We start from the raw sequence: 23,647 nt of genomic DNA on the forward strand, positions 1-23,647 counted from the left end.
GCTGGCATCACAACCTGCTTCTCTCTCTGCCAATATGTGACATCCTTGAGGATTCGCCTTTGTCCCAGCATCCCTCTTGAAGCGTGATGTCTTTCCTCAGGTAGTATTCGTTTCGAGGATAACATTTTTTGGCCACGCCTCGAGGCATGTGAAGAAATCTTAGTTCCTTGACCAGGGATAGAACCCATGTCCCCTGCAGTGGAAGCAGAGTCCTAACCACTGGACAGCCAGGGAATTCCTTCTTGAAGGCCTTTTGTCGTGAGCCATCCAAGTCTGTGTTAAGGGGACTTGCTGTGGCTGTTTCTCTCTGAGAGCTGGAGGGTAATGGGAGCCACCTAGACTGCTGCTGTTTCGCCAGCACCTGGCCTGGCACCAAGCCAGGCCCCAGGTTTTGATGTGTGCAGCTGAGTCACCAGCACAGGTGGGAGGAAGGTGAGGAGGCAGGTGAAAGGGTGGGTGTGGCAGTTGGCAGGAGGAACTGAGATCTCCCAGCTTCACTACTCTGCCCGCTCTTGACCCAGGTGCTGTCGCCAGCCTTGGACATTTCACCGTCCCCAGCACCGGCCACAAAGCCGGGGCCGAGCGGTTGTTGAAATGAGCTGAAGAGCCAACGAGAGAGGGGCACTGAGGGCCAGGAGTGGGAAAGCAGGTCAGACCTGATGGCTTTGACCTGCTGCTTGAAGGCTAAGGAGGCATTTCTCCAGTGGACGGGGTAGGGGAGTGGGAGGGAACAAAGGCCTCGAGGGGATTGACCGAGGTTGCAGATAACCCAGCTCAGCTGGAGTGTTTTAGGGAGAGGAGGCTGGCTGCACATAATAGGAGTGGGTATTGATTGCTAAGCGCCTTGAATGCCAAGTCAAGATATCAGACTTGATCTAAAAGTATTGAAAGGTCTTAGCCAGAAGGGTGTGGTCACCATGGCAATGTCTGAAACCCCCCCCCACCTCACCCCCTCATCTGTTTCTTTCTGGGGAATGGACTGTAGAAGGGAAACCCAGCGAAAAACCTGCCACAGTCATCTCAACCAGAGATGAAGGTGGCAGAGACCTGAGGGCCTAGAGGGATGGCAGGATGGAAATGAATGTGGCCTTTTGAGAGTTCAGTAGACATGTGAGAAGGCCTGGGGCTCTCCGTGCTCCGACGGACCCAGCTCAGAACTTCGTTCTCCCTGTAGCTGGAATTCCAGGCTTCTCCTGTCCAGCTCCACACCTGCCCACAGCACTCCCCTGTCTGGTGACACCCAGCTCCCCGTTCCCTGAGAGACTGATCATTCGGAATCCCCCCAACCTGGTTTCCCTGCCCCCCTCCCATCCCTGCTAACCTGGTCTCCCTGCCCCCCTCCCATCCCTTGCACTCCACTGTTCCTCCTCCTGCTCCCTTTGTCTGGAACATTCTCCCTGCCTGTCTACCCCTCACCTCTGTCTGGAGACCCTCACTCACCTTTCACAGTTCTAACCCAACATCACCATTTCCAAGCAGCCTTCTCAGACCTTGCAGGACTGACCCTCCCCGCTCCAAACTTTCAGCCAGGGAGGAAGGATGCAACCCATCTTTTTTTTTTTTTAAATAAAAAAGGTGTTAACTTCAGAACTCCATCACAGGGTGAAGCAGGCACCCACTTGAGAGATGTCAGCCTGAGCTGAAGAATTTCAGCATCTTTGTTCAAAGGCAACGGGAAGTTTTTTAGTGTTGAGGGTTTGCTGTTGGTGCTGTTTTCGTGGAAGAAATGGAAGGAATCAGAACAGGGCAGACAGCCAGATTACTTCTTCCTAGATGGGCTTCTCTAACAAGATAGACCCTGACCCTCCTCCAGCCACCCAGACCTGAGTGACTCAGGTGCTGGCAGCACTTTCTAGGAACTGCCAGGAGCCCAGGAAGTGTGGTAGCCTGCTGGCCAGGGGCCCCCAGACCCCTGTGCTGGTTCCTGGCCTGGGCAGCCAGGCCAGTGGGAGCAGCTGTCTGTCCCTGCAAGTCTGAACGCCTACAGGGATCCCCGGGGAGAAACCTCCCACCTTAGGGCATCTATCCTGAGCTGGCACCGTCTGAGCTGCCTTCCTGGCCATGCCCCAGGGCCCAGCCACGACTGGCACCAGCGGGGCAGCCAGGTGCCTTGGTGAAATGGCACTCAGCCCACTGGCCAGCCACCCGTAAAGCCTACCGCAGCTTCCGCAAGATGCAGTGCTTCCGAGGCCCGGCTGCCTCCCTGCCTTGGCCTTGACCTCAGCCCACCCCTGAGCTCCCTTCCATTCAGTGAGGCAAGCTCTCCCGCTCAGAGCCTCACCTTGTACATTTCTTCTGCCTAAATGCTCCTGACCCCACGCCCTCCAGACCAGGTCAGAGGCCAGCCTGTGCCCTTGTGCTGCCATGTGCCTCCCTGCTACAGCCCACGACCTGGGTAGCCCTCTCCCACCCACCTTCATATCAGTCACCTCCCTCCATGCCCACGTCCCTCCCCTCAGACAGCTGGAAGGAGGTCCACGTAGCTGGGAGGACTGACTCATCCAACATTCTCCCAGAACTGCCCTCTGGCGCTGTCAGGCAGCAGGGCTGGTGACAAGTCTAGCTGGGAAGGGCCGGGGAGGTTCTCTCTGGGGACAGGTCTTCTCACAGGAGTCAGCCATGCTCTTTGGGCCTTGAGAGGGCTCTGTGGTCTGCCCTCACCTTCATACCACACCTTGCTGGTAAAGGAAGGGGGTGAAGCTAGAACCCCCAGGATTTTAGGGGGGTTACGGCAGAGCCCATGTCCACTCTCCTTTCCCAGGAAAGCCTTCAGAATCAGGCTTTGTGGATTGAGAAGGTCCTGAATTGAGGGAACCTGGATTGGCCATGATTAAGTTCCCACTATCCACAGGCCCAGGGACCAGGCCTTCTTGCTGCGAGAGAGAATGGAAGCAATGCCAGAGGTGACCACTGCCTTTATTGCCTCTGGGCTGGGGTTCAGAGGTATCTGGGGGCAGCAGGTGACTCTGGGCCCAAATTATTGCTACTTAGCAAGGTCACCCTGGGGCTTCCCATAGTGCCCTGAGTATGGGTGGGAATGAGCATGCAAATAATATGCAAATAACATGCAAACCAATCCAGGATCCTCCGGAGGGCTCTGGTGCAGCCACGGGTGCTGAAAGTGTTAGGAGCCTGCTGGTCCAGGAAGAGGGTGGGGACCCCCAGGTCCTTTGCCCACACGGCAGACTGATCCAGCCCAGCCCAGTCTTGGGGATCGAGGTCGGGGGTGGGGTGGAGGACAGTTCCTGAGCATCAGCCCTGGCTCTGCTGCTGGCTGGGGAAGAGCAGAAGCCTGGTCCCAAGACAGCAAGAAGAAAGCAGGCACCCACTAGGTAGCCAGACAGCCCAAGGCCAACTCAGAGAGGGAAGGGACCTGCCGTGGTCACACAGCAAGGCAGGGGCAGAGGGGACCAGAATCCAGGCCTCCCGAGGCCAGACAAATACCAGAGTATCTCAGAGGCCGAAGCTATAAGCAATAAAACACATTGTTAAAGAGGAAGCAAGCAGCCCAGTCTCTGATCCCTGGGCTGTGAGACTCTCCACCAGCTGGCTCTGGGAGGCTCTGAGAGCTGGGTCCCAATTACAGAGGTGGCAGCGTCCTGGTCTTGAGCTGAGTGGAGCTGACCAGTCCCGAAGCTCCAGGAGGAGGCAGGCAGGGCTCTGGGGTCCTTGTCTTGTGCAGATCAGGCTCAGTTATTATTCATAATCCACCAGGAGGCTGCGGGTCAGAGGTTGGGAGTCAGAGGCCATCAGGTGCCCACTGCCCTTCCCCAGAGGATTGGTGACCACCGCCCACCTGGGAAGAACACAGTGGTGAGGGTGTCTGGAGCCCGCAGATGGTCAATGAGGATGCGCTGGAAGGCCTTACTGCAGGCGGACTGCTGGTGCCTGGGGAGGGCCGCAGAGTGGACCAAGGCCGGAGCTGGTCCCCAGTGACCAGGACCACATGGTTAAAAGCTCCCCACTCCCGCCCGGTCCTGCTGCCTGGTTTCAGATCTCAGTCATTCCTCATAGTGGCTCTGAGCCTCAGTTTTCTCCTCCATGAAATGGGGATGCAGTGTCCACTTCACTGATCCCGTGAGGATTACATGCAGTCATACACAAGGCATGTGGCATGGGGTGTGGTGCGGTGGCAGCTGTGTGTATTCACCGAGCACCTACCTGGTACCTGGCACTGTGTTCAGTTCTCTACATGTCATCTCGTAAGGGTGACAAGAGGATGGACTTAGCATCGCTCCCATTTTGAAAAGGAGGCCACTGGGGCTCAGAGGGGTTAGGTAATTCTCCTGACGTCACAGAGCCAGTGACTAGCAGACGATTTGAACCCAGGTTTGGTTCACTCGAGGTCCCACAATAAACGTCAGACCACCGCTCCTACCTTCTCCAGGAGGCCTCGTCCTGCCAGAACTCGTACAGGGTGAAGGAAGCCTTGTCCAGCATCTTCTGGGCAGACACACTGCAGGGCCAAAGAGACGGCCAGGCCAGGCCAAGCCTGGGCTGCCACCACCCCTACCCACCTCACCAGGGGTGTCTAACGAGAGCCCTGGCCCAGGACGCCCAGCCCAGCATTCCTCCCTAGCCGTCCACCCCCCACCTTAGCCGGCCACCACCCAGTTGAGGACTCACTGCAGGCAGTGGCTCTGGGACCCCGTGAAGTCGACGTAGCAGCACAGGGCATGGTGGAAGTCCTGCAGGGCTTCCTCTGCCACCTGCACCTGCCTCTGGGCCACAAGGATGTGCTGGCAAGAGAAGCAGCCTGGTCAGCTGGGGTAGGGCAGGGCAGCGGGTGAGGGCCTGCTGTGGCCTTCAGGAGGGCCCTGCCCTTCTTGGCTTGCACCAGACCCAGCCAACCCTGAGGTCGGGCTCCTGCCCCCATGCGGCCCCCAGCATTCCTGGCTCCATCCTCCTCCTCCTGTTGCCAAGGTTACTGCCTCGCTCCAGCCACTGGCCGGCTCTCCTCCAGCACCGCCCCCTTCAGTTTCTGTCCACACTGCTCCACACGCCCAGCTTTCAGAACTGTAGGCAGGGGACGCTGATGCCCATGGAGGGACAGAGTTCTGCAGAGTCACAAAGCAATGACCAGAACCCCGCACCTGCCCGCTAGGCCCGGGGAACAAAGGCTGGGCTAAGCCTGGAGAAGGGGGTGTATGTACAAGACAGAGGCCAAGGGCGGCTAGCCCTGTGAACCTCTTCACTTCACAGCCTCCTCTCGGCCCCACGCCAGCTACCTGCCCCTCTCCCAGACTCACCGAGCTGGGCCCCTTGGTCAGCTCCTCTTCATACAGGGGTTCCAGCCGGGGAGCCTGTGAGGGATGCAGAGCGTGGGCCGGGTCCCCATTGTGGGCCTGGCTTGTGTGGGTCCCAGACAGTTCCCCCGGCACAGGGCGGTGGCCGCAAGGCACTCACCTTGCACTCCAGCTGGTCGATGAGCTCCTGGAGGCGGTTGATCTGGAGCCGCCACTGCATCTCGGCCTCGGAGCTCTGCCCTGGGGGTCGGGCACGGGCCCCTCAGGCTGGGGGCTTCTCAGGGTGCATTGAGGGCGAGTGGAGGAGCAAACACTGGGGCCCCGGGGGATGCTGTGCCCTCCCACCCCACCGCAGACACACCTGTGTTGGAGGAGCCAGGAGACCAGGTGGATGACCGACTGACGCTCCGCAGGGCCCTGCGCCCTGCCCGCCGGCTGCCTCGGGGCCGGCTCGGCACCTCCACCCTCTCTTCATCTGACCTGAGGGGAGTGGAGAGGGTCAGTCCACTGCTCCCAGACCCATGGGGCCCCCAGAACAGGCCTGGGTGGGTAAGACAAGCTTCAGGACATTGAGGCCCAGTGGCAAAGCCAGCCACGCCTTTTCACCCTCTCCTGACCTCCCTGCCTAAGAACAAGAATTTGGGCTCCGGGATGCCAGAACTGTGGAATGTAATGGAAGCTGAGGGACCTGACACACGGAGATAACGGAGATTCATGAACTGGACCCGCAGGTGGCCAAGCGCCTCACGTACCACGGGCCATGGGCCTGGGCCTCCAAAGTATCTGACGCCCCCTCCAGCGAGCTCTGCAGGGCCTGGAGCTGGCTCACCGTCTCCCGTAGTAGGAAGCGTGTCACAAACTGGTCCACCTTGGAGGCCCGCTCATACTCCTGGGGAAGAGGGGGGCATGGTTGGCATTTCCCGGCTCCAAGTAGTATTTCTGAATAGGGTGCTGCCCCCCTGTGCCCCACCCCCTGCCCATCAGAGCACCGGTGGCAGCATAAAGAGCAGAGGGCCTGCAGACTTGGCATAAACAGGAGGACACCGAGACTCCCGCAGTGGGGGTGGGCAGCAAACCCCAGACTCTGTCCTTGTCTGGGCCCGGCCTCTCACTGGGAGGGATGAAGCCAACACCCAGAGAAGCGTGTCCCATTCTCTGAGCCTCAAGGCCCCTTCCCTGTTGGGGCCACCACTTTCAGGCAGTAAGGCCCCAGGCATAGCTAGACTGGGTGGGGGTGGGGACTGGGGCAGGGCAATTTTGACACATGAGGCAAAATGATGGTGTGATATGGCCCCACACTCACCAGCTGGCCCCAAACTCACAATCTTGGCATTCATCCATTCATTCAATCACTCATCCATGCACCCCACATTTACCGAGCACTTCTTACTAGAAGCTGTAGATACAAGACAGCGGGTCACATACCCCAGTGCTGATCCCTGTCTACACTGCCATTTCCCCCTAGCCTTTGCCAAGGTAGGCAGAGACAAGGAGGCCGACCGTTGCCAGGCCCTGTGCTGCCCACTTGGAATGCCCAGACTCCCCAACCGCCTTCATCTCCTTGTGCCTCAGTTTCCTCGCCTATAAAACAGGGGTGGTAACAGCCAACTCACTGAGCTGCTGAGAGGCTCCAATGAGTTATTTCCTATATAGGGCTCAGCCTACTATCTGGTACATACGTCCTCAATAAAGAACTGCTGTCACGGGGCTTCCCTGGTGGTCCAGTGATTAAGACTCCATGCTCCCAATGCAGGGGTCCCGGGTTCAACCCCTGGTCAGTTGGGGAACTAAGATCCCACATGCCACACTGCCATTGTTTCTGGTCAAACATAATACTAACAAGAAACCTGCCCACTTGTACATCTAACAGTCATAGATTTCCTGAGGGTCTTCTCACTAACACCTCCCTCAGCCCCATACACACACTCGGCCCAGGGTGGGAGTCCCAGGGAGCTGAGGCGACCCCTCCCCAAGGGACCTCAGAGGCATCACACATCGAGGGCTTCGTCTCCCACCCATGACCTGCCTCAGTTCAGCCATCAGACGGACAGAGACAGAGTGGCGGCCGGGACCTCTCATTCTCACACAGGCTAGTGGTTTCTCCAAGCCACTGGACTTCCTGGCCATTTTTTGAGCTTCCTGAAATCCATCCAATAAATTCCCTTTCTAGGGCTTAAGGTGACTGATCAGTTTCTGTTACTTACAAAGAACCTGGCGGACGCTAGCACCCATTGTGTGCCAGGCCCTGTTTCCAAGCAGTTTCATTTAATCCTCATAGTAATTTACAGGCACCATCACTGACTCCATTTTGCATATGAGAAGACTGAGGCCTACAGAAGTGGATTACCTCGGCCAAGGTCACCCAACGAGTGTCAGAGTCAGAATGCAAATCCAGGTCACAGAAATTCCTCTCTCCTCACCATGAAGCCTTTTCATACTGTTCACAGGGTTCTCAAAGTGAGAATACTAGAGCGGTTTGCCCTTCTCTTCTCCAGTGGACCATGTTTTGTCATAGTTTTATTGAGTTGCACAAGCCCCTTTGCCACGGCAAGGCTGTGATCCATGTGATCATTTTATTTTTTATTTGTATTTTTTTTCATGTGATCATTTTAGTTAGCTTTCTGTGATTGTGGTTTTCATCCTGGAGGCTGTGGGACTGTAGCTCTTGCTTCTTCTGTCTGCCCTCTGATGGATGAGGATAAGAGGCTTGTGCAAGCTTCCTGCTGGGAGGGACTGGCTGTGGGGAAAACTGGGTCTTGCTCTGCTGGGCAGAGCCAAGCTCAGTAAATCTTGAATCCAATTGTCTGCTGATGAGGGGCTCTGCTCCCTCCCAGTTAGTTGTTTGTCCTGAAGTGACCCAGTCCTGGAGTCTGTGGGCTCTATGGTGGAGCTGTTGGCAACCTCCAAGATGAATTATGCCAACACATGCCTCCCGGGACTGTTGCTGCCAGTGCCCCTGTCCATGTGGCAGGCTACTGTCAACCCACGTCTCCAAAGGAGACCCTCAAACATTTGCAGGCAAGTCTGGCTCCATCTCCGGTGGGGTCACTGCTCGTTTCCTCTGGGTCCTGGTGTACACGGTATTGTTGGTACCCTCCAAGCGTCTTTGTTTACCCCAGGCCTGTGGAAGTCCTATAATCAAATCCTGCTGGCCTGCAAAGTCAGATTCCCTAGGGATTCTCAGTCCCTTTCCCAGATCCCCAGGTTGGGAAGTCTGATGTAGGGCCTAGAACCTTCGCAGCAGTGCAAGAACTTCTTGGTATTATTGTTCTCCAATTTGTGGGTCACCCACCAGGTAGTATGGGATTTGATTTTAACATGATTGTGCCCCTCCTACTGTCTTGTTTTGTCTTCTTCTTTGTCCCTAGATGTGGGGTATCCTTTTCTTGGTGGGTTCCAGAATATTCCTGTCGATGGTGGTTCAACAGCTAGTTGCGATTTTGCTATTTTCACAGGAGAAAATGAGCACGTCCTTCTATTCCACCATCTTGTTTTTTGCCCAACTTTTGGGTTGTGGATTTTTTTTAAGCCCACAGTCCCCTCACCTAGAGACTGTCATACCACTAGTCTCCTGCCACATCTGCCTTCAGCGCCCATGTGCCCCCTCCTCAGCTGCAGGATGAAGTAGGGATTGGCTCTCTCGGTGATCTGCAGCACGCTGGCCAGCAGCACCTCTTCTGGGTTCATCCACGTTCCCTGGCGCTGCGATGGAGGTACAAATAGGGTGGCAGGTTGGGTCCAGCACACACCCATGGACACTCCCCGGCACACACGACACCGCCCACCTGCCAGCCTGCTAGGTGTGGCAAGGGGAGAGTGACTTCACCGGGGGGGCCCACAGGGCCCTAGCCACAACAGAGCCCCCGCCGGCAGCCAGGGAGGATATGGGGGCCTCGAGTAGCATCTTCACCATGGCACCACTGCCTCCCGAGTGCCCAAAGCCACAGACTCCCCAGGCCCTTCACTCTGCAACTGGCAGAAGTGAAAGACAAAGGAAAAAGGGAAAGATAAACCCAACTGAATGCAGAGTTCCAGAGAATATCAAGGAGAGATAAGAAAGCCTTCTTAAATGAACAATGCAAAGAAATAGAGGAAAACAATAGAGTGGTAAAGACGAGAGATCTCTTCAAGAAAGCTGGAGATACCAAGGGAACATTTCATGCAAAGATGGGCACAATAAAGGACAGAAATGGCAAAGACCTAACAAGATATTAAGAAGAAGTGGCAAGAATACACAGAAGAACTATCCAAAAAGGGTCTTAATGACCTGGATAGCCACGATGGTGTGGTCACTCACCTAGAGCCAGACATCCTGGAGTGTGAAGTCAAGTGGGCCTGAGGAAGCATTAGTACAAACAAAGCTTGTGGAGGTGATGGAATTTCAGCTGAGCTATTTCAAATCCTAAAAGATGATACTGTTAAAGAGCTGCTGCACTCAACATGCCAGCAAATTTGTAAAACTCGGCAGTGGCCACAGGACTGGAAAAGGTCCAGTTTTCATTCCAATCGCAAAGAAAGGCAATGCCAAAGACTGTTCAAACTACCATACAATTGCACTCCTTTCACATGCTAGCAAGGTAATGCTCAAAATCCTTCAAGCTAGGCTTCAACAGTACATGAGCTGAGAACTTCCAGATGCTGGATTTAGAAAAGGCAGAGGAACCAGAGATCAAACTGCCGACATCCGTTAGGTCATAGAAAAACCAAGAGAATTCCAGAAAAACTCCTGCTTCATTGACTATGCTAAAGCCTTTGACTGTGTGGATCACAACAAACTGTGGAAAATTCTTAGAGACGGGAATCCAGACCACCTTACCTGGCTCTTGAGAAACCTGTATGCAGGTCAGGAAGCAACAGTTAGAACCAGACATGGAACAACAGACTGGCTCAAAACTGGAAAAGGAGTATGACAAGGCTGTATATTATCATCCTGCTTATTTAACTTATATACAGAATACATCACGTGAAATGCTGGACTGGGTGACTCACAAGCTGGAAGCAAGATTGCCAGGAGAAATATCAATAACCTCAGATATACAGACGATACCAATCTAATGGCAGAAAGTGAAGAAGAACTAAAGAGCCTCTTGATGAGGGTGAAAGAGGAGTGTGAAAAAGCTGGCTTAAAACTCAACATTCAAAAAACTAAGATCATGGGATCTGGTCCCATCACTTCATGGCAAATAGATGGGGAAACAGTGGAGACAGTGACAGATTTTATTTTCTTGGGTTCCAAAATCACTGTGGACAGTAACTGCAGCCATGAAATTAAAAGATGCTTGCCCCTTGGAAGAAAAGCTATGACCAACATAGCACATTAAAAATGAGAGACATCACTTTGCTGACAAAGGTCTGTATAGTCAAAGGTATGGTTTTTTCCAGTAGTCATGTATAGATATAAGAGTTGGACCATAAAGAAGGCTGAGCACCAAAGAACTGATGCTTAGAACTGTGGTGCTGGAGAAGACTCTTGAGAGTCCCTTGGACAGCAAGGAGATCAAACCAGTCAATCCTAAAGGAAATCAACCCTGAATATTCATCGGAACAAGGGATGCTGAAGTTCCAATACTTTGGCCACCTGATGCGAAGAACTTACTCATTGGGAAAGACTCTGATGCTGGGAAAGATTGAAGGCAGGAGGAGAAGGGCGCAACAGAGGATGAGATGGTTAGATGGCATCACCGACTCGATGGAGGTGAGTTTGAGCAAGCTCTGGGAGATAGTGATAGACAGGGAAGGCTGGTGTGCTGCAGTCCACGGAGCCACAAAGAGTCGGACATGACTGAGCGACTAAACACCACCACCACTAAGCACCTTACAAGCCATCACCTCACTAATCTTTAGCCCAGTTTTACACTGAGAAACCAAGACCAAAAGTCACAGAGTAAATGGAGTCAAGATTCATCTGTAGGTTCTGGCAGGAGCAGCTCGGAGCCTGGAGCTGATGAGGTCAACCCATGAGGTCACAATGTGGTCCCTGGGACAGAGCCAGGGCAGGGGGCCCTCAGCCAGAGGGCAGGGCAGAGGCAGCATGGGCTGGGGTCCCCAGTGGTGACCAGCCCTGCCATGGGAAACAACAGTTCCCACAAAAGAACCAAAGTGCCCAAGCAGGCCCGCAAGGAGAAGCTACCTGACATGGACAAGGCGCAGCGCAAACAGCAGTTCTTCAACCACCTCAAGTGGAAGAAGCCCAGCGTGAGTCCAGGGACAAGGGGCAGGTGGGGTTTGGCGGACCTGGACAGGTGGGCAGGAGCAGATGCTGGGGGTCTAGGCCACGAAGGGCATGGAAGGGGTTGCGTGTGTGTGCTAAGCAGCTTCAGTTGTGTCCGACTGGTTGCAACTCCATGGACTGTAGCCCACTAGGCTCCTCTGACCATGGGATTTCTTCCCAAGCCAGGGATGGAACCCACATCTCTTCTGTCTCCTGCATTGGCAGGCGGGTTCTTTACCACTAGCACCACCTGGGAAGTCCCTAAGGAAAGCATTAGAGAACCCCTGTTGAAGCTGAGGGTCTCAGGAACCCACGTGGGTGTGAATGGGGTCCTAATAACCCAGAAGGGAGAGCAGGTATCCCAGAAACCAGGAGGTGAATGAGACTTGGGAGCCTAGGAGGGTGTGCAGGAGACGGTTGTCCGAACCCGGGACAGATGGGTGCAAGTCCCAGCATGGTGAATAAGCCTTAGTGGCTGCCACTGGGGCTATGGGCACAGGGAGTGCTCTTATCACCCCCTTTCCATTCCCCAGCTTCAAAACGTGTTACTTTCCCCTCTCTTCAACTAGGCATGAGGCCCTGGGCCGGGACCGGGATGGGTGAAGGGTCCCAGCATCAAGGCTGGAAGGGCAGACAGGGAAATCTCATAAACTTGATCGGAGTCAGGTCTCAGGAAGTCAGCCTGGGCTGGGTGAGGGTTTCCAGAGGCGGAGGCAGGGGTCTTGGGAGATGGAGCAGGGTGCCTGCCTCCGCCACCTCCCCCTACCCAGGCTGGGAGGACAGGGGGCGCCAAGGAAACAAGAGAGGGCGGACTTCTGGGAGACAGGACCCGGGTGGGTGAGGGTCCTCGGGAGGCAGGCGGGCGGAGCTCGTTCCCCTCACGCCCCTGTCCCACCCGCAGGCCAAGATCGTGCTGCTCTTCCCCCTGGACAAGCGGCAGCAACTAGCCGGGGCGACGGCGGGGCCCGGAGCGCGGCCCGAGCGGCCGAGCGAGGCTGCGGCGGACACCCCCGCGGGGCCCCCGGCGGCGGCACCCATGCTGCGAGGAGCTGGCGACGGCGCTGAGCGGCGCGAGGGCGCGCGCGCGCGCGAGATGAAGAAGATCCTCGTCCTGCTGCTGCTGCTGGACGCGCGGCTGCAGGAGGAGGGACGCCGCGCGGCGGGCGGCCCCGGGGGCGGGGCCGGCGCGGGGGGCGGGGCCAAGGCAGCGCAGGGCTGGCAGCGGCTCTACGCGCGCCTGCTGACGGAGGGCGAGGCCGACTGCGAGGCCGAGGCCGCCGAGGAGCAGCCGCGCAAGCGGCGCCGCTGTCCCCGCCCGCGGCCCTGAGTGCCTGGCCCGGACCCCCGGACCCTGGTCCAGCCCAATAAAGAGCGCATAGCAACCCTGGCGTCTGTAGCCCGGTCTGAGGCGTCAGGGCGTGGAGACGAGGTGGGGGAAACTGAGGCCCAGAGCGAGATACGGAACAGGCGAATCGGGGTGTCAGAGCCATGGCCGTGGCCTCGGGCCAAGGCTGGTTTTGCTTTCTCCTTTCTTCTGACCCAAGTGTCAGAACCCCTGTGCCGCACTGGAGAGGGGGCACCCTACCACAGTGGAGGGAGGGTTCTTCTCTCCCTGCGACTCCTGGCCAGGGTCAGATCCCGCCACCAGGCCTGCAGATCGACGGAAGAGAGCTTGGGCAAAGCCAGGCTTTGGCCACGCTGGGAGAAGGAGGGGCCTGCTTCCAGCAGAGGCCAGGCAAGTCCAAGAGTCTCCAGCACTCAACAAGTCTTGCCTAGCTGAGGGAAAGTCCCAGGCAAAAAGCCACCACCGTGGGGAAGAACTGAGAAGGTCCACAGTCAGCATAGTTTGAGCCTTAGACTGACATCCTGCCTGTGAGAGCACCCAGAAGGAGAGACTGGGGTCCCTGGTCCTCTGACCCCTCAATCCTACCCCACTGTGCTTGATGACCCCCAAGGCACCTCAATCACCGTCTCCCCACCTACCCCACCCCATTCCTCTTCCCCACACTGCAGCCAAAGGCTTCTTCCGAACCACTTATCTGTAGGGCAGTTCACACTCCTGCTCATAAGCTCACACTGGCTCTCCACTGCCCACAGGGAAACACCCAGACTTATTATTGGAATGTACAGGCCCAGATCCCCAGCCTCAGTCTTTCCCTCTGGGGCTTCTTAGTGACTTCCACTCTCACTCCTGCTCTGGCATACTGCCACCTGTGGTCTTCGATTCAACGTTCACCTCCCTAGTTCATCCACAAGAGGCCCGGCACACTTTCTGTGGGCAGGACCTGGCTCCTCCTCATGCGCCTGGGTCCCAAACCCAGTGCCAGACCCTAGTCATTCTTGTCCCTTCCAGCCCTGCCGAACCTGCAGCCTGCTTTCCGCTGGCAACCAATCTCAAAATGCCCCTTTTGGGGGGAGTACGATGCAGAGGGGTGAAGGTCCCAGCTCACTAAAACCACAGGTACAACTTCTTGAAGGTACACTTTTGTCAGTGTCAGCACCACATTGCCTGCATCAAGCTGGAGGTCGCACTACCTGTCACATCTCCCCCGCTGCTTTGTGAGAACTGACCCTTTCCTACCATCCACATGGTTGCAATCAGGGTAACCACCTTCTTCAATGTGGCCACATCTCCTGGCATAAGCAACTGGCCCAAGCCCAGTCCTATCCGTTCCTTCCCTGGGTGTGTAATTCAGGAACTGTTGTTCAGTCGCTCAGTCATGCCCAACTCTTTGCAACCCCATGGACTGCAGCACGCCAAGCTTCCCTGTCCTTCACTATCTCTTGGAGTTTGCTCAAACTCACGTCCATTGAGCCAAGGATGCCATGCAACCATCTCACCCTCTATTGTCCCCTTCTCCTCCTCAGGAACTGTAGGAGACAGTGTTTTCTATGAGAACATGCACAGGCTGAAGCCAGTCTTGAGAAGAATATAAACACAATGCAGAGCCCAATGCACCTCTTGGGTCCCCCACAGCCCGGCAGCCAGACCCTGCTTCCAGTCTTTTCCTAAAACCTGTTTTCACTCTTGCCCTTAGTATATATGAAACATACAAGGTTCTTGTGATAAAATCCGTATTTTAGCTTAAGCTCACCTGAATAGGTCTTCAACTTGCAACCATAATGGTCCTAAAGAGAAAAAAAAGACTCTGCAGAGACATGACGTGGCCTGTTTCCTGTGGCGGGGGATGACCGCCTTTTGGGGGATGACCGCCTTTTGGAGGAAGTAACTGAGCCCAGGGTGAGATTCGGACTCACTCAGTACACAGTGAAAGCAGCCTCAGAATTGAGTCACAAACTCAGGCCCACGTTTGTAAACCCCTGAAGGTAGAATCCCTTTGTGGGCTACCTGGGCCCTTGAAAGCTAAGCTCATAGAGATCTTCAGGGTAGCTGGAGATCAGTGATTTAAGAGCTTTCTCTTCAGTGTGGAGAGGAGAGGGGCTGTACGTTTATCCAGAGCTCATCAAAGTGGTTTGGGGAAGCAATTAAATTGGTTGTGCTGGCCCCAGGTGGCTCAGTGGTAAAGTATCCGCCTGAGAACGCTGGAGACGCAAGAGATGCAGGTTCGATCCCTGGGTTGGGAAGATCCCCTGGAGTAGGAAATGGCAACCCACACCAGTATTCGTCCATGGAAAATTCCATGGACACAAGGGCTTGGCAGGCTACAGTCCATGAGGTCGCAAAGAGCTGGACACAACTGAGCCCTGAGCATAAACACTGAGCACAGCTGGGTGGCTGAAGCCACATCCCTGGATGTCAAAATCATGGCCATTGGCCCTGTCCCAGAAGACAGGCGGGTCTGGGCGTTTTCATCTGGGTAGAGGCTATGGAAGCACAGCAGATGCTTAGAACTGAGGTCACAATGAATCCAATCCAAGTTCTTTTCCTTGCTTCTTTGACCACCCCCTCCCACCTCCACCGGGAGCCACAGTACTTCGGTCATGCCCAGTTGAGAAGTGCCAGGAGACCGCTAGAGGCTCAAGGGTCGAGCTGGACTCCTGGGTCCCCAAGGGGAACAGATGTCTGGATAACATTGCCACAAAGGCCTTGAGCTGCTCCTGGAGGCTTCTCAATCTCTTCAAGGATTCAGCCCGCTCCTCTCATCATCCATCTAAGCGAGAGCTTAGGGGGGCGGAGCCGCACTGCTGAGGAGGGTCCTCAGAGAGAGGGTGGGGCCTTGAGAAGGAAGAGGGGAAAGACGGCCCGAGGCGGCTAGGGCCCAGCGAGGGCGGAACCTGACTCTTGAACCAGAGGCCGGGCCTCAGGCCCAGGGGCGGAGCCAAGTCAAGGGCTGAAGAGACCACTACTCAGGCCAGAAGAGGGGGACCTCGGGACCAGAGGGCGCGGCCCAAGAACTGAGCCCAGAAAGGTGGGGACGTGGGCCCAGGAGGTAGAGCTGAGAGCTGAAAGGCGGGCCTCCATCGAGGCCAGCTGAGACGCGGTTCTCAGGCCAAGGGCGGGTCTGAGCCTTCTGGGGCCGAGGTTTTGACTGCAGGGCTTGCCGGCCCGAAGGTGGCTTCGCTGTCCAATAGTCGCCGGGCCCCCCGGCTGTCCTCGTTGGGCCATGTCGCGGTGGTCGTGGACCAGGGTTCCGGCTTCACCAAGGCGGGCTTCGCGGGAGAGGAGCAGCCACGCCTGGTACTCAAGAGCTCCAGCCTGGTGCCCAGCTGGGACCGGCCCGTGCTGCCCGGGGCGCCTGGCTGCGAGCTGGCGGGCGGCGTGGCGCGGGCACACCCCATCAAGCACGGCGTGGTGGTGGACTGGGAGGCGCTGGAGGGGTTGTGGGAGCGCCTGCTGGTGGGCGGCCTGCGGGTGTGCACGGAGGAGTGGCCGGTGCTCGTGAGCGACTCCCCGTCGGCGCCGCCCGTGGGCCGCGAGAGGGTGGCTGAACTGTTGTTCGAGGCCCTGGCAGTGCCTGCGTGCCACCTGGCCAGCACTGCCTTGTTGGCGCTCTGCTCCGTCGGCGCGTTCAGCGGGCTGGCCTTGGAGGCGGGCGCGGGCGTGTGCCACGCCACGCCTGTCTATGCGGGCCACTCGTGGCACAAGGCCACCTTCCGGCTGGATGTGGCTGGCAGCACCCTGTCGCGCTACCTGCGGGACCTGCTGGTGGCAGCAGGCCCTGATTACCGACTGCAGGCCCTGCCCCACAAGGTCATCACACAGTTCAAGAAGCGCTGCTGCTATGTGTCGCTAGACTTCGAGGGTGACCTCCGTAATCCTGCCCGCCACCACCCGGTCAGTTTCTATTTAGGGAGTGGGTGCTCTGTCTGCCTTGGCAGCGAGCGCTTCTGCTGCCCGGAACCCCTCTTCCAGCCGAGTCTGCTAGGCCAGGCTGAGCCGGGACTGCCCATCTTGGCCTTCCGGGCACTGCAGAGGGTGCCCGCGACACTACGGACACGGCTGGCCAACACCGTGGTGCTGGCTGGTGGCTCCACGCTTTTCCCTGGCTTCCCTGAGCGCCTGGAGCTGGAGCTGGAGGCCCAATGTCGGCGGCACGGCTGTGAGACACTGCAGCCACGCCTGGTGGCCAAGCCTGGGCGCGGGACAGCGGTGTGGACGGGCGGCTCCATGGTAGCCTCGCTGCGCTCCTTCCAGTGCCGCTGGATGACCCGGGCCATGTACCAGGAATGTGGCTCCAGACTGGTGCACGAAGTGTTCCACTGAGTCCTGCTGGACTGGAAGGGATGGTGCCACAAGGGGGCGCTGCAGAGGCAGATGCTCGGCAGGCTGAGCTGCCTCTGTCAGAGGCACTGAGTGCCAGATAAAACCTTAGTGATTACAGCTGGCAGAGTCGTGTGGTGATGGGTCACCATCTACCCCTTTCTGGGCCAGGAGGGGGTGGTCATGAACCCTGGGGCTCTTACTTTGAGCTGCAGTGTAAATCTTCACTAACCAGTGCCAGTTCAGAGAATGCCAGTAGAGCTGCCCACCCCCAGGCCCCGTTTCCATGGCAACAGGGAAAGTGCTGCCCCTACTGATGTCCAGGCCACAGATATGGAAGTCATCATAGCACACCAACCCCTCATCATGTAGCATTCGGATCCCCATCCCATCCCAGGCCCCAAAGGGTGACCCTTGGAAAAGCTACCAGACCCTGTGTGAAAGCAACCAGAAGGGGAAGCCCTGTCCTCAGCTTATGGTTAACTCACAGAGAGCCTCAGTTTCCCCTTCTGTAAAAATGAGGTCAGGCACAATCCCAAGGCTGCTCACTGCTCCCTCCTCGACCCCTCATTCAGAGCTATGGGACAAAGAGAGGTGGAGACATCTCTTACAAGGAACACAGAAAGGGAAGGGTAGCTTTCGGTGTTTTTAAAAATACCACCCAAGGGCCTGGAGCCCTGGCTGTGAGCACTGTTTATGCTGTGCGCGTGTGTCCATACTATACACAAACACATGGGTGCACACATGCCTGTCTACTCACGCATGTCCTCGGGCTGACCCCCGCCCCCCGCCACCAAGCTCCACACACCAGCATGGGCCTGTGGATGTATGTGAGCATGCCCTACCCCAAACCCATCCCTGCTGGGAGCTGGGCTTGATACTCTACAACAATCAGGTCTGGTCAGTAATAAAAGCAGCAGCAGCTCCAGGTATGAAGTGGCTATTGTGAGCCAGGCAGAGAGAGAGCAAGACAGACAAAACTCCCTGCCTTCATTCTCCTTTAATTGTCACAACGAATGTCTGGAGGTAGGTTCTATTAATATGCCCAGTTTACAGATGAGGAAACTGAGACCGAGAGGTAAAGATGCACAGCCAGAAAGTGGAAGCCAGGTCTCTAGCCCCACAGCCCTGAGTTAGATGATGGAGGCTCCCACAGCATAGCAGACACCCCCAGCCCTCATCCTGCCACCCCCCTGCAAACATCAGCCCCTCCACTCACCAGCTTGGTGGTGTCCATGGCAGTGAGCACAGCACAGTTGAGAGACTCCAGCGCCGCCAGCACAGGCCGGTAGACCCCCAGGTGTTCAGAGAAGTAGTCTGAGGGCAGAGGAGATACTCAAAGGTTCCTAGGGTACATCCCCCCATTTACAACCTAGAATTCCCCAGCAGCCAACCAGGCCTTATACCCTGAGCCCAGCCCAGCCTGCTCCATCAGAACACCAGCAACACCCACCTGCCCAGGAGACAAACACCCCCGTGGGCCTACTTACCGCACAGTTTCTCCGTCTCCAAATTGCTGCAGGGAAAAGAGACGGCGTCCTTCAGACCCTCCTGGTAAACTAGGACTGACTTTGAAGCCAGTGGTCCTTTCCTCTCCCTGCCCAGCTCAGCCTGACACGGAGGCAACTTCTGACTCCACCCCACGTTAAGATGCTCAGTGGACAGAGATGGGGTACTACCAGCCCACCAAACAATATCTAAGGGGAAAAATTCAGTCCCACTCTCAACCTCCGAGGGGATTTCAGACTAGGGGAGACAGATGTGAACACAAGCCAGAGAGGAGTGGTTAGAGCTGGGAAGGAGAAGTCAAGTCTGTGGAAGTGGAAAAAAGGCATGGAGTATCTGTAGGTCAGGGAGGGCTTCCTGGAAGAGAGGCTCCTTAAGCTAGGCTTTGAAGGATGAGGAATTTGACTGGTGTATCTGGTGGTGGTGAGGTAGCAGCAGTGCAGACAAAGGTCTGGCCCAAGCCTCAGAAAATGGGAGGTCATGGGAGCCTAGAATTTCTTCTGAGGAGAGGGGAGTAGGGGGAAGTGAGAGGGAGGGATAGCTGTGCACACGTGTGCACCCATGTGAGGAAGCAGGAGAAGGCAAGCAAATTTGCACGAAGGCCTGGAGATGTGGGAGCACTTGCATCCATGGGTGGGAGCAGGCAGGGCCCAGCTGCCCCCAGGCATCGGCTGGTCGATCAGCAGGAAGCGGGAGTGTTGGGGGGGGCACCTGTGGGCTGAACCATAGGTGGTGACTCAGGCCTGGCTATTTTGGGGTCCCAGCTGGAAGCAGTGTGATGGGCAGGGCTGGAGCCAGGGAAGGGGTAGGTAGGCGGGTAAAGCTGGCACTTAGCCCTGGCACCCCTTTCCCCGTGCCCCCCCATCCTCCATAAGGAACCCAAGCAAGCAGAGGACAGAGTGGGGTAGGGACAACCTGGGCTCACATCTACACACGGCGTGTGCACCCCAACCCCCATACTCACTCAGCAGGATGCCCATCAACACCACTGAACAGCTCTCGCAGCTCCCCGGGGCTGAGAACCCCATCGGCAAAGTAATTCTGGAATTCTTCAAATGAGAGCTTCCCGTCATCTGGGAGGGTGGGGGGGCACGGGGAGCAGAGTCAGTATCTCTGAGCCCTGGCTGCACCCCTGCCACCCGATGGAGGCCCCCTGAAGGCTTCGCAGCATCTCATAACCACCCAGCCAAGTGAAATGGGATTCTGGGCTGGAAGAGACGCCTGGCCGTTGGGGACCAAAGTGTTGGGGCCCCCACTTCAAGCACCAGGGCCCACTCTGCAGGCACCCGAGGGACAAGACAGTGCATACGTGGCACTCTGCAGGGACTCAGTGTTTGCCAAATGGAGAAATAAATGAACAACAGCCTGGGTCACAGTCAGATCATGGCAGGGCCTAGATGTCACTTGGAGGAAAAAGGGCTGGGTCTCTGCCCACATGGCTCCCGGGTGGAGGGGACCTCCATGCTCTGGACCCAGGCCCTTCACAGAGAAGCCGCAGGGAGTCAGATGAGATCTTCCTAAGAGCAGGGCCCCAGTAAGAAGCAGCAGGCTGGCTCGGGAGGGAAAGACCTCCCTATCACAGAGGCTGCTTCCCCATCACAGAGGCTGAGAGCATAAGAGCACTAGCCAGAGGCACCGGGGATTTGGCCTGTGAGGTGTCTAAGCAGATGGGGTGAGAGAGTGGAGCTGGGGAGGGCCTGAGCCTCCCTCCCCAGACAGAATGCTGTGATCCAAATGAGACCACGTGCCCTGGTCAACCGGCTGAAACAAATTTGAGGAGACCCAGGGAGAAAGGGCAAGGGGTGGGGACCCAGTCCTCTCTCAAGGAGGCCAGGTGAAGGTGAGGTCAAAGCTGACGGGTGGTCTCAGCTCAGACCCTCCACTGGCCCATCAGGGCACCGTGGGCTGCTCTGAGTCATCTGTGGGCAGCAACCTGCCTGCAACATCCCCTGATGGCTCCTGCTTTAGCTTTCCAGATTTTGCCAGGCCAGCATCGGAGACTGCCCAGGACTCAGAGCATCGGGGGAGCTGACCTGGACCTAGCTCTGTCCCGCCCACGCCCTCCCTGCATCCAGGTGGTTGATAATATGGAAAGTTACTGAGCTCTCTAAGAATCTACGATAAAATCCCCCACGGCCCTGGCTCCGTGACCACACCCTTCCAAGCCCTTCACAGAGGGAGCCTGGAACCAGGCATCGCATAGACCCGGGTTCAAGGCCCAGCACCTCCAGCAGCCTGCTGTACCTCTCTGGGCCTCGGCTCCTTTGTCTGTGAAATGGGGTGAAGACTTTGGCAGTGGTGAGGAAAACAGGAGGTCATCTACAGGAAGTAGCCCCCACTGGGCCAGAACACTGCGTGAAAGTCAGCCCCTACCTCCAGCCTCTGGCTAAACCACATTTCCTCTACTCTCCCTCCTGCCAAACTGGATTCAAAACAAAAACTTCCTCTGAGAAGGACACCTGGGTTGATTCTTCTGATTCGGGTCCTCTCAAGATTTCTCTCCATTCTCAACTGTGCCCCAAACCCTCCCCCGAGCCTCTCTGATGCCCCTCAACCCCCACCATGGGACTCAGGGGAAGCCACACTCACCATTCTTGTCTGCTCGGCGGAAAACCTAGAGGACAAAATGGCAGGGGTGGGAGCTGGGAGGCCAGAGCCAACCCCCTCCGAAACTCCACAGAGCCCCAGCTGACTGGCCTGCTCCCTGCATCTCCCTTCCTCCTGCCCAGCTTGGTCCCAGCCCCCTGCCCAGCTCAGCCCTCCAGGGGTTTTTTCAACAAGGAGAGCACGGGAAGAGCACACAGCGGGCCCCAGGGCTTGCTCCCTTCTCCCGCAGGGCCTGGCCTTGTGGGGGATGCTCCAAGCTGGCTCTCCGCACCTTCACCTCCCATACCCCTGGGTCGATCCCAAGTTCTCTCTGATGCATCAGCCCTTGGAACGGTCCCAGCTTGAGGCAGGTGGGGAGACGGGCCAAGATGCGGCCGGAAGATCCCGGGCACCCATCCCAGACCTGAACCCCAACTCTGCCGTGTGCCTATGGTTCGTCCCAGACTCTGCCCACTCCAGGCTGTTTCTCTGTCAGCTTCTTGAGACCCTGCCATGCAGGCGGTGGCTAGCCCTTCCTTTGTGGGTGCCTGTTTACTCAGTAGCACACCAAGGAACAGCTCGGGGTTAACCCTTCCAGGGCTGGGTCTTCCTATGAGGCTGACTCAGTACGAGGGTCTTGGGCAGGCCCGTGTGTGTATGTGTGTGTTGTACGTGCAGGGGAAGTAAGGCATAGAAAGCAAGGGTAGACAGATGGTATTTATGGAGAAACAGAGAGGAAGGACAACAGAGGTAGCAAAAGTGAAGTCCAGACACCGTCCCTGTCTCCCCTAGGGATCGGAGACTCCCTGGTCACCCAAAACAACCAGCAAAGAGGGCACCAGCAGGTCTGGCAAGGAGGGGCAGGCCAAAGCCTGGACAGAGCCCGGGTCAGCTCCAGATTCTGAGCGCCCCTCCCCTCGGGCTGCTTTCTTGGGGATGAATGTACTCCCTGGCCTGAAGCCTGACTCACAGAAGGCTGCCACCGGCTCGCTCGGGGTCACACAGCCACCCAGGGTGGCCTGGCCAGGACAGACAGACATGGGGGGGGATAGGGAGGGGGAGGGGTTCTAAGCTGTGAACATTGAGGACATGGAGGGCCACACCCTAGTGCGCCCCTGCCTCCGTGTTTGAGCTGGAACAAATCCCTAACTCTCCAGGCCTTGGTTTTTCCATCTGGGAAATGGAAGGGTCAGGTCCCTTCCAGCTGAGAGGGCTCTGGCCAAGGTGCTGAGTCACTAGGGACAGTGGAGAGGGGGCAGAACAGCCTTTCCCACCAGAAAGGGACCTCTGGGAGTGGAGACGCAAGAGGAACAGGACAGGCTGCGCACAGGGGTGAAAGGTGGGGAAGGGGTGCAGGTGAGTGACCCAGGCTGGGCCAGGGAGCTCCAGGTAGGTGCTCATAGGGGCTGCAGGGCCATCTGCCAGGCAAGGGGAGGGTGTACAAACCACAGAGGGTGAGTGTAGGTAGCGCCAGCCAACTCTGGGATCCCACAGCCCTTGGGTGGGATCTGAGGGGCTCTGGGGTCAGTACTAGGTCAGGAATCACGGGAGGCTGCTTCCTCTCCCAGGCCCCCTTGTCTGGGTCAGCCCAGCCTGGGGCTGCCAGAGACGGGCACCGTGGCTGCTCCCATGACCAAGAGTTGACAGCCCCCACCCGGCCACACACATACAGGGGGTGGTTTGGGGTTGGGGGGGCCGCGGGGGCAGCGACACTGAACCAGAGGCAAGGAGAGATAAGCAGAGAAAGAGTGACAGGCAGAACACGGGACACAAAGGCAGCGAGATAAAGATAAGGGAGACACATGGAAACAGAGAGCGAGAGAGAGAAATCGCGAGAGAGACCAGGGGCCGAGGCAGAGCCCCCAACAAACCTGGAGGGAGACACACGGACATAGGAACGAGGAAAATCAGAATGAGCGAGGGCAAGGAGAGACAGTGAGAGGCTGTCCACAGAGACCGGGAGCGATCCCGCGAGAGACTGACCACCCCCAGGGCCACAGCGCCGGCACCCCCGGCCCGCTCCCCACTCACGTCCTGGAAGAGCGCGTGTCCGGCGGGCCCGGCGGCGGGCGCGGGCGCGGGGGTTCGCGGGGGCTCGGGCGCGGGCGGCCGGATCAGGCACACGGTGAGCAGCCCCGCGCACGCCATGGCGCCGCCACCCGCTTGGCTCCGGCTAGGCTGCGGCTCCGGGCTCTGGACGCCACCGCCGCCGCCGCCGCCGCGGACTTGGGGGGACGCGCAGGGGGGCGCCCGCCCATCGGCGCCGGCGCGGAGGCTGAGGGCCCCGCCCCCCGCAGCTCCGCCCCCGCCGGGCGGGCCGCCGAGGCCCCCCTCCCAGCCCAGCCCCGGCCAGCGCCAGAGCTCGGCCCTCCGCCCACCCGCTTCCAGGGCCTCAGCTTCCCCGTCTGAAAAAGGGGAGCAAACTCCAGCCTTTAG

The 23,647-nt window shown here is 57.5% G+C and overlaps 3 protein-coding genes across 12 annotated transcripts; 2 read left to right on the top strand and 1 right to left on the bottom strand.

Moving 5' to 3' along the window:
• Positions 1 to 2,898: 2,898 nt before the first annotated feature.
• NECAB3 (N-terminal EF-hand calcium binding protein 3) lies at positions 2,899 to 23,463 on the bottom strand. 10 transcript variants are annotated; one of them, XM_081559732.1, is made up of 14 exons: positions 23,243 to 23,463; positions 21,215 to 21,239; positions 19,590 to 19,698; positions 18,610 to 18,635; positions 18,339 to 18,436; positions 8,808 to 8,948; positions 5,999 to 6,135; positions 5,608 to 5,726; positions 5,407 to 5,486; positions 5,250 to 5,303; positions 4,627 to 4,739; positions 4,379 to 4,456; positions 3,797 to 3,888; positions 2,899 to 3,718 (listed from the first exon to the last, which is right to left on the bottom strand). In XM_081559732.1, the coding sequence occupies exons 1-14, from the start codon at positions 23,357 to 23,359 to the stop codon at positions 3,690 to 3,692; spliced, it is 1,218 nt and encodes a 405-aa protein (XP_081415858.1). In that variant the 5' UTR covers positions 23,360 to 23,463; the 3' UTR covers positions 2,899 to 3,689. The 10 variants fall into 10 exon arrangements, with proteins under 10 accessions (XP_081415858.1, XP_081415861.1, XP_081415859.1 ...); XM_081559735.1 differs by lacking the exon at positions 8,808 to 8,948 and having other exon boundaries at positions 6,002 to 6,135; XM_081559733.1 differs by lacking the exon at positions 8,808 to 8,948.
• C13H20orf144 (chromosome 13 C20orf144 homolog) lies at positions 11,243 to 12,839 on the top strand. The gene is made up of 2 exons (XM_081559743.1): positions 11,243 to 11,441; positions 12,359 to 12,839. The coding sequence occupies exons 1-2, from the start codon at positions 11,313 to 11,315 to the stop codon at positions 12,782 to 12,784; spliced, it is 555 nt and encodes a 184-aa protein (XP_081415869.1). The 5' UTR covers positions 11,243 to 11,312; the 3' UTR covers positions 12,785 to 12,839.
• ACTL10 (actin like 10) lies at positions 13,880 to 17,239 on the top strand. Its single transcript, XM_081556830.1, has 2 exons — positions 13,880 to 13,918; positions 15,869 to 17,239. The coding sequence occupies exons 1-2, from the start codon at positions 13,880 to 13,882 to the stop codon at positions 17,120 to 17,122; spliced, it is 1,293 nt and encodes a 430-aa protein (XP_081412956.1). The 3' UTR covers positions 17,123 to 17,239.
• Positions 23,464 to 23,647: the final 184 nt, after the last annotated feature.

Source organism: Giraffa tippelskirchi, chromosome 13, assembly GCF_054371585.1.
Source record: "Giraffa tippelskirchi isolate mGirTip1 chromosome 13, T2T-mGirTip1v1.2.pri, whole genome shotgun sequence".
Lineage (NCBI taxonomy): Eukaryota > Metazoa > Chordata > Mammalia > Artiodactyla > Giraffidae > Giraffa > Giraffa tippelskirchi.